The 10391-nt window shown below is 45.0% G+C and overlaps 1 protein-coding gene across 1 annotated transcript; it reads right to left on the reverse strand.

Moving 5' to 3' along the window:
* Positions 1–898: 898 nt before the first annotated feature.
* On the reverse strand, positions 899–10184 carry SNRPB (small nuclear ribonucleoprotein polypeptides B and B1). The gene is made up of 7 exons (XM_004687339.2): positions 10041–10184; positions 6287–6438; positions 4408–4519; positions 2987–3139; positions 2340–2478; positions 1898–2023; positions 899–1199 (listed from the first exon to the last, which is right to left on the reverse strand). The coding sequence occupies exons 1-7, from the start codon at positions 10041–10043 to the stop codon at positions 1189–1191; spliced, it is 696 nt and encodes a 231-aa protein (XP_004687396.1). The 5' UTR covers positions 10044–10184; the 3' UTR covers positions 899–1188.
* Between the last annotated feature and the right edge of the window lie 207 nt (positions 10185–10391).

Genomic DNA, 10391 nt, shown 5'->3' on the forward strand with positions numbered 1-10391 from the left:
CCCCACCTTTCAGCTCTGGTTTTCTTTGGAATTTTTTCTTTAAGTTTTACATATTCCTTTCCAACTTAAGACTTTTTCTTGTTGTAATTATTCTGACTAGAACTTTCAGCATAGAACTGAGTACTGCAGAGACCTTTATCTTATTCCTGATTTTGAGTTTATTGTGCATTTTTCATAAACCCCTTTATCATGTTTAGAAAATCCTCTACTTGCTGGGTATTTTCATCATGAAAGGATATTAAATCTATCACATTTCTCCTGCATTTTTTTTTCTTTATTCTACTAGAGCTTTGCATTGTTTTGTTAAACCACCTTTGCATTTGTGGAGAAACTCTTAGCTTTTTTTGCACGCCTGTTTTGGTTTTTTTTTGCATTTAGAATTTTATTCCCCCTGAACAGTCACTTAAGAATAGTACCTACCTGATTTTTTGCCTTGAAGCTTGATGTACCAAGTATTGAAATACTGTTCAGTAACTGAAGGAAGACTGTGAAAGTGGAAAAAAAATCACTGCAAAGTTGGACTAGGTTATATGTATGTTTATGATCCTGGGAGTTATGCCAAAACTGTTCCTCTCCCAATGGGATTCATTTTCATCTTTGAATCATCTAGAGTACTGCTCAACAAGCTGTCTAAATGAGTGCCTTCCAAAAGGATACACCAGTTCACAACGCTCACTCACCAACAGAGTGTTTATTTCAACAAAATGATCTCAGTTTGATAGTCAAGATGCCTGTCATTCTATTTTGTGACTCTCTTGCTGAGAGGCTGTGCATCTCTGCGAAGTAGCATACTTTTTTAACAGGGAAGCAGCTAAGATTAGGGCTAATTTTTCCAAGGCATGTATCAAAGACGCTATGTATCAAAGATTTTCCTAAAGTAAACAGACACACCAAGTGGTAAGATAGTCTCTGAAGAGTTTATTATAAACTAGTTTCACAGGCCACAAGGAAATAAAAGGACTATATACAGCCTCACGGGAAACAGGCAGGGAGCTGAGGAAGGCCAAGATGACTCTAGGGCCTTGGTGGGCGCATTCCCGGGGGAGGGGGCCCTGTAAGGGAAACCAGACAACCCGGTGAGACTCCGCGAACAACTGCGTAACAAACAAACAGGTCTGTGGTAACGTGGCCCTGGGGAATCGGGCCCACGCTTCTGTGGAGCTACTTCCATAACTCTGTGGCCAAGGGTCAAAGAAGGCCTGAAGTAAGAGTAAGAAGTTTAGTCAGTGCCTGATCTGCAACTCAAAAACCCAACCCTGCCCCAGCCTCCCACACCCTGCAGTTACCAAGCAACCAGCGGGACCTTAGGTGCTAACTCAGGACTTCCCTGGGACTGACTGGGTTTCTATACTTACAAAACCCATAAAAGGAAAACCCAAACTAGAGACACAAGGGATCATTAAATGTGGCCATGGCTGTCTCAGAGGCCCCTGCAGACTGGTGAAAGACACTGGTCTGCGAGTCAGGACTGTGTACTCCCACGGCCTATTTCCCCATCTATAAAATGCAAGTGCCAATTTACGTCAGCATCTCTCAAACTAAAGTTAAACAGCTACACATTATCGCTAGTATAACCAAATCAAGAGCCCCTTTTTAACTACCAGAGCCCCCTTTTAACTACACTGGTCAAACCAAAGGGCTAAGACAATGCCATGGCCATTGTTGGGAACTCTCCAGATGCACTATTCAGTGCCCTACTAGTCACTGAGAAGTTCCCTGAGTGTAGGGCTACTCTGTCCTAAGAGGGAGGTACTTGTTCCCACTTTCCTTTCTGGACAGGAATTCTCTTCCCAAGGCTTAGGGCCTGTAAGTCCACAAGGTAGGGTCAAAATACAATCTCCACTCACATTCTCACCCCAACACTGCTCTAGGGAAAGCAGCCAAAGCCAATACTTACCTCTCATCCCTGGGGGAGGGGGCCGCATCCCCGGTGGGGGCATGCCCATTGGAGTTCCTCGTCCGGGAGGTATCCCCATCGGGGGACCCATGGGAGGCCTCATACCAGGAGGTGGGCCCATCATGCCTGCAAGAGAAAAACCCCCAGAATACAACTCAATTGTCTTGAAAAGGTAACAGGAAACAAAGCTGTCCATCAAGTTCTGAGACAGATGGACCATTTCAGCATCCCAATCTCTCCTAGCAAGCTGGGATTTGAGCTAAAATAGGGCTCCCGATGGCTCTTGTCCAGCTAGTTCCACGGTCGGTCAGCCAGGCTGGATCTCAGAGTAATCCTGCTTAATTACACAAATTCATCATCAGTTTCAGTCACAGTTACATCTCATCATGAATCCAGCTCAGGCATCTTTTATCAATTAGCAAGTCTCCTGCAGGGTCCTCACCTGGAGGGGGTGCACCTCTGCCCATAGGAGGGGGAGGACCTGCACGGCCAGGTGGATACTGGGTTGGAGCCCCTGCAATACTGGCCGTGGCAGCAGCTGCTGCAGCTGCAACAGTGCCTCTTCCTTGTGGGGTCATCACCTAAGAGGACACATGAAAGGAGTTAGGCAGAAGAACAGAGTACAATGCAGTATCCCGCTCCCTCCCCACCCAGGTAGAGAAATGACAGGCAGTAAACCTGGTAAGCTACAACTCCTGGCCTCAGACTTAATGAAAGCCACCTGAAGGGAAGATCGAGCGACACTGCCCAATTCCCCTCATCCAGGCCTGATTTAAGGATGCCCAATCCAAAGTAGAGAAGCCCCCTCATTTTTTGTAAGAGGTTATAAGAGAATGCAGTTGGAATGTCATCACGGAAAGCTTTTGCTCCAAAACTGACTAGTGTACTTTTTATGAATCCCAAACAGCATCAACATACAACTCATAATAGCATGCTTTCCTTTTCACTTGATTCTCAGACCACACACAAAGCACAATGAAACACCTACAACCTGTCCCAGTTACAGGCTGGGCATTCCATCATCTTCTCGACCCATGGCTGCTCGGTCCTCTATTTTAAACCCGAAGTCAGTGCCCTTCCCCATCTCACCTGTTGGGATGGCCCACCAACCCCGCGGACTGGCCCAGCAAGTCCCGCAGGAGCCTGGGGCATGGGAACACCAGCTGGGATTCCTCTACCAGCAGCCCTGCCAATCCCTGGGCCTCCAGCAGCTCCAGCCAGCGGCACTCGCGCAATGCCAGTCTAAAAAACAAAAACATGCTGAAGTACCTGCTGACTACTTAAGCAGAAGTACACTTTCAAATACCACTACCAAGAGAGTCCCTCAGATTTACGTGGTGGACTAGAGGATATGACCTGGCATCAGAGACACGAGGCCCAGGTCTGCTCTGATTCTTAATCCCACAATCAGGGCATGTTTCTTCATCTGCCAAGGGCAGGGTTACGCTAGACCTGTTGTGGTCATGAAGACATGCAGTGGGCTACATCAAAGTAGCTAATTCTACTGGAAATAGATGCTGAGTTATGAATAAATATGTACATATGCTTTGAACCAATAAGCATATCATCCCTTGCAGATAATTCTAACTAGAAAAGGCTTCAATGTTAAGTACAAGGTTACTTATTTCGGAGATTCTTTGAAGTCTTTAACATTACTTTAATATACAACTGGAAAAGCGGAAAAGCACAATTATTGAAAAGGCTGAACAAAATGTTACATATATGTTAAGAACAAAAATATACATGTGGATAAAAATAAGAGTAGTATTTCTTTGACATCATCTTTAAATAAAAAAGGGAAAATATATGGTGATGGCACACGGGTGATTTGGTGATGGGAAGCCCACGGGGATTACAAATGAAATGGAAAAAGGCACAAAATGATGTAAAAATAAACTATTATATTATTTTTTAAAATTTAATTAAAAAGGGGAAAATGAACTTGAGTATCTAAAGCCTCTTCTATTGGTAAATGTGGACTGGGAGCTGGAACCAAGCCCGCTCACATCAAGTCAGTTTCTTCACTTACTATCTGAGACATCATGGTAAGTTAACTAAATCCCGGTTTAAAAAATAAGATTATTTATCTGAAACAATTATTGTAAGGTTTAAATAAAACACAAGTGCTTGATACACAAGAGATGCTCAATAAATATTTTAACTATCACTTGACAGCTACATATACAGCATTTTATTGTTTGGAGTGATGACTCTGAAGTCCAGTTAGTCCCAGATGGAGTTGGGTACCTCTTCACCTAACTCACCATGTAAATAAATCAACTAATGAAGCAAATGGGGCTTTAAAGTCAGAAGCCCTCAAATTCTAGCTCACTGTCTATTCTAGCCTGGAGGGTAACTGTTTAATGTTCTACTTACTTATCTATAAAGGGGGGATAAAACCAAAGGGTGGCTGGGGTGTAATGCAAGGAGTCTTAACCCTGAGCCCGATTCATGGTATGTCTCCCTCCCACAGGGCTCCTGGCCCTGCGCTGGCACTCTGCTTGACTTACATCTTTGGGAGGAGGCCCCTCTACAGTCATTGAAACCAGGTTCTCCCCTCGAAGCAGCACCAGACCAAGGACTCGCTTCTCTTCTCTTTCTGCTTGCTTTGAGTTCTTTGGTCTAAAGAGAGGTTTAGGGGGAAGAAGGGGGGGAAAGCAAGCATTAAAAACAGGGTAAAGTGCATGATCACCTGCCTAGGGGCCTCCAAAATCTGCTTATACTGAAAGATGATAAACTTCTCCTAGGATGGCTCCTCTGGATAGTCTTCGCTGGCTGAATCTGAACCCCTTAAGTGCTTGTTCCCAATGCCATGAGGACGCACAGACTAAGAGACAGGACTAGTCAGGAAAGCCTCGCTCTAACTCATATGTCATTCCGTAAGTGCCATGAATGCCTCCCCTTAGTCAAGTCTTTTGCTATTATTCTATTTCCTCCCTTCAGCTGAAGGCCTCACCAGTGTCAGGGGACAACCTAAACAATTTGTCTAGTCAAATGAATCCCACTCACCCCACTTACTGGTTGTGTCCCTTTAGCACTAATTCAACCCCAAAGGCCTATAATTTCATCCCTTATATCAGAAATAGAAGCCATAAAGGAAAAGGTAAGTGCTATCCATAAATTACACCTGTCCTCAAAGCACAAAAACATACCTCCAAATAACAACCATAAAAAAATGAACAAAATATAAACATAAACAGAAAATAAACACAATGAAAAACCAAAGCCAACATCCTAAAAATAAAGACAAAAATACCCTGACTTTCAAAATCAAATGTTTTGTTTTAATGACCTTTTATATTAGTAGTGATTTTCCTGTGACTGAACATTTCTTTCTTTTCTGACTTACCAATTATATTATCAACCATAATACAACAATGGCTTGTCAACCATGTATTTTTTTAATAAAAACATTATATGTTGTCCTTTCACACAAACCTCCCCCAAAAGCCCTTCTAGATACCTAAATTTTTTTCATATACCTTTCCTGGGTTTTTAAGAACTACTTCCTATTATATATTTTTTAACTATCAGAGTAAAGTTAGCTTCAATAAGAAAAGCAAGAGATCCATTTGGAATAGTTACACTCTGATCTGCTGGGCCCTCTAATGTGTACCTGGCATTCCACCATCCCTATCAATTTTCCTTGACTTGCACAAGGAAAGCAACAGCCCCAAAAGGAATCAAAGGGAATTCACAGCCACTGACAACATAATGACACTACACATTGCAAAGAGAGCTGGATGATCATGAAAGTCACATCGATTTTTGGGGCCTCAAAATGCCATGATTTAAGTAGGATGAAAAGCTAGCCCACATCTTTCAATGGGCCAGAAGCTTAAGATCTGTGAGTCTTTTAAGACAAGGGTTATCCAGTAACTTATGGAATCATAGCAAAGCAAAAATAACTCCACCTGTTTCTATTAAAGTCAACAGAAATCACTGGCCCCAAACCCACATGGGGAGCTGAGCACTTACCCTGAAGAGGGTCAGAGGCTTCTTAAAGCAGTTTCAGACCAGGCTGCACTGGGAGAGCCCTCTAGGCTACAGCTTTACAAATAGGCAATGAGGCCAGAAAATCAAGTTCTCCCCCCTTACACCTGTGGGGAGAACATGAGAGCCCTTTACCCCAATACCCAGGGGCATAAAAGTCAGAGAAACAAAAAGCCTAGCAGCCCTCCTTAAAACTTTTACTAGAACTACAAAGCAAGCCTTGTTGGACTAAAGAAGGAAATTTCTCAGTGTCCAACGTCCCCATTTAAATCTCCCCTCAAACCGTACAGCCAACAGAGGAACCAGCTAGGTACCACCTATCACTTGAGCCACCCACCCAATCCACTTCCCCTCACCCAAATTCCTACCTCCCACCCCCCACAGCCCAGTCCTTACTTGATCTTTCTGAACTCATCACAGTCACAGAGGATCAAATTCATGTGCTTGTCGAAAGCCTTGAAGGTGCCAATGAAGATCCGGCCATCTTGCAAGATGCACCTCATCCTGTAGTCGATGTGCTGCAGCATCTTGCTGCTCTTGCCCACAGTCTGCAAGGAGAGCAGCAGATGAGACCCAGCACTGTTGAACTGACACACTGCTCGTCCTGCTTAAAAACTTCGACCATAAGGAAGCCATAGTGCAACCACTATGGAAAACTGTGTGGAGGTTCCTCAAACTGCTAAACATGGAGCTTCCCTAGGACCCAGCAATCCCACTCCTAGGTATCTACCCAAAAGACACAAAAACACTGATTCAAAAAGACACCTGCACCCCCATGTTTATTGCTGCTTTATTTACAATTGGAAAGACATGGAAACTGCCCAAAAGCAGATGACTGGATTAAAAAGGTGCGGGACATATATACAGTGGAATATTACTCAGCAACCAAAAAAAAAAAGCCTTTCCAGCAACATGGATGGAGCTGGAAGGGATCATGTTTAATGAAATAAGCCAGAAAGAAAAGAAAAGGAAAAATATCAGACTCATAGCAGGAGTATAAAGGACCAGGGGAGAAAATAATAATATTGACCAACTATATACCAGACATTTTATGGAGGTGGAGTGGGGAATGGGATCAAAAATGGTGGGGGTGGGGGGACAGAAGTACACTGGACTATGGTGATAGCACACGGGTGATTTGGTGATGGGAAGCCCACGGGGATTACAACCGTGATGGGAAAAGGCACAAAATGATGTAAAAATAAACTATGTTATTTAAAAAAAAAAAAAAAAACTTCCACCATGATCTTTTCCTTTCTCAACAGATTTTCTTAACACTTTCAGCCACAGCCCTTCCCCAGGTCTCCCAAGTCACTGTTTTCAGCCCTCCTTTGTCACTCTCCCCCGCCCTAAAACCATCTTCCTCATATTACAATTACAATGCCTTCATCTACACAGTGTCACTGTCAGGGTGAGGGCAGGGTGTCTCCTAATTAATCCAACCACCCACACCAGATACCATCTGCCAGGGTGCAGACTATAGGTGCGTGGCTCCAGTGCTGTGGAACAACCACGTCCCATTAAAAAAGCTGGACGGTGTTAAGAATTCAAATGGAATTAGCACTGAAAATCCATAAGAAGTTTGTTATCAGAAATGTGAAAACTGAATTCCCAAATTAAGAATTTGTCTCCAAACTGATGAAACTCAACAAAAATAAAGTAAACAACCCCATCAAAAAATGGGCAGAAGAGCTAAAAAGACACTTCTCCAAAGAGGAAATGCAGATGGCCAACAGGCATATGAAAAAATGTTCAACATCACTCGTAATAAGGGAGATGCAAATTAAAACCACAATGAGATACCACCTCACCCCAGTGAGAATGGCACATCTTCAAACAACTAGCAACAACAAATGTTGGCGAGGATGTGGTGAAAAGGGAACTCTTCTGCACTGCTGGTGGGAATGCAAACTAGTACAACCACTATGGAAAGCTGTCTGGAGGTTCCTCAAGCTGCTAAACATGGAGCTTCCCTACAACCCAGCAATCCCACTCCTAGGTATCTATCCAAAAGACACAAAAACACTGATTGAAAAAGACACTTGTACCCCCATGTTTATTGCTGCTTTATTTACAATTGGAAAAACATGGAAGCAGCCCAAATGCCCAAAAGTAGATGACTGGATTAGAAAGATGTGGTACATATATACAATGGAATATTACTCAGCAACCAAAAAAGAGAAACACATGTCTTTTGCAGCAACTTGGATGGAGCTGGAAAAGATCATGCTTAGTGAGATAAGCCAGCCAGAAAGAGAAAGAAAAATACCGGATGGTTTCACTCATAGCAGGAGTATAATGGACCAGGCGAGAAAATAACAAAAATAATGAACAATCATATACCAGAGACATTCTGTGGGGGCGGAGTGGGAAATGGGATCAAAAGGGGGGGAGGAGAGAAGGGAGGGAAATGCACTAGACTATGGTGGTGGCACAGGGGTGATTTGGTGATGGGAAACCCGCGGGGATTACAATTGAATGGAAAAAAAAATGTGCAAAATGATGTAAAAATAAACTTTGTAATAAAAAAAAAGAATTTGTCTCCAAAACCACCTTCAGAAGCAAACTTTCTGACAGACAATATTAAATTATTTAATTAACCCAACCCAACCGTTTCTGCTTTACAGCCTGCCTTCCAAGTAAGTTTATCAAAACAGAGACAATGTGAATTGTTGGATGCCCTTGCAGTTTTATACTTCTCTCTAGAAGTAAAACTGATTTGTTCACAAGCCTTTCACTAGTGTGACTGGTGTGGGCCAGCCCCAACTCCCGTAAGTGTCCACTGTGCTTGCTGTTCTTGCATCTGTGAGTTTAGGCCGGAAAGGATTCCTGAACCTGCAAGTGTCTCAGATTTGAACAGCTCATGGTCTCACAGCTTCCAGCCTTGACGGCACTTTCCACACTTTCCCACCCACCTGGTCTTATGGGCCCACCTGGTCGCAACAGTTAACTTATACTCAGTGCACACAGTCTATAAAGTACTGTGATAAGCACTCACATTCCTCAAAATCAGGTCCATTATCACTTCTATTTACAGAGAAGACCAGTGAGGCTGGGAAAGCTTGCCCAGCCTCACAGACTGGAAGGAGTGTTAGAATCTAGTTGGCCTGAATCTACTTTTTGAACCAATTCTCCAGGGTTCCCTGCTTCCTGCTCATTCAAAAGTTAACCGCTACAGAACAGGATGCCAATTCATGTCATTCTGCTGATTAAAATCCTTCAATGGCAAGCCCACCACCAGCGGCCCACAAGGCCTTTAATAAGTTGGCTCCTGCCAATTCTTTCCATCAAAGCTTCCTCCTCTTCTTCCCTTTCCCCCCGCCAGTTACTTCCAATCGTGTTATATCCTCCGTGCTTTGCTCGTCAAGTTCTTCGGGGCTATAACATTTGCTTCTCATTTTCGCTTGCCAAACCCGTTAGGACTCTGCTCAGGGCCCATCTACTCCAGCAAACACTGACCCGCCCCTGCCGTTACTTTCGTTCCACGCTGCGTTACCAGACAGCATTACAGCACCAGTCGGCCCGTCGACAGAGTGAACCAGGAAGGCAGGAAACATTGCATTCTGTGGCGCCAGCTCCTGCTAAGCCAGACGTATTCATCCCTCTTCTGCTGAACAAATGCGCCGCATTCTTCCTCCGAACACTGCCCCTCGCTCTCCCGCGGTTCCCTCCTCCCCACCGACTAACTCCGGGAAGGCTCTCAACTTTCAGCCACAAATTCTTGCGCTTCCTCCCGCAACTCCTCAGACCCTCGACCCCTTTCTCCAGTCTGAGCCTCTTAGATCTTCCCCAGTCCCGCGGCTCCAATGCCAAAACTCCAAAACTCCAAACATACACTTACTCGCCAAAAGTTTACTCGGTGCCTAACGGGTCCCAACCACTACGGCTAAAACGGCCTGAACTCCACGCCCCCCCTTCGCTCAGCTCACCCCCATAAAGCGACCCAGGTCTCCGTCCCCAAAGTCCATCCTTTCCCTCCCCCACCACTCCGAACCACCAAGGTCCGGGTCTCCCCTGTCCGGACGCAGCGGCCTCGGCCTGGGCCTTCATCGCCAAGAGCCGCTCCAAACCACGGCCTCCTCCTCGATCGGTCGCAAACCCCCCTACACAACAGGCTTGAATCCCGCGCCGCAGGGTTGCAGCTCCTCACCATGGTGGCGGTTTTGATGGTCCCGATTCCCCACGGATTCGCCTCCTTAGAGGCCTAGACGCCCGCCAACAGCCTGATTCCCGCCGCCGCTACCGGAAGCCCGACCTCTGGTAAAATGGGGCCGGGTGGAAAACCACTTCCGGTACCACGCTGGGAACTTAAGTTCCGGTCGCGAGCTAGGCTTTGCACACAGAGCGGGGCGGGGTTGGGGAGGAGCTAACAACAAACTTGAACTTCCCGCTTTGGTTTAGGCTGCACCTTCAGTCATTTCCATAGAACAATTTAAGTACCTTATCAAGCTGCCCCGGCTCGCCCTCTTTCGCCAGCCCAAGCCCCGTAACCTGTAGGTAC

Source organism: Condylura cristata, unplaced genomic scaffold, assembly GCF_000260355.1.
Source record: "Condylura cristata isolate star-nosed mole 26May11 unplaced genomic scaffold, ConCri1.0 scaffold00022, whole genome shotgun sequence".
Classification (NCBI taxonomy): domain Eukaryota; kingdom Metazoa; phylum Chordata; class Mammalia; order Eulipotyphla; family Talpidae; genus Condylura; species Condylura cristata.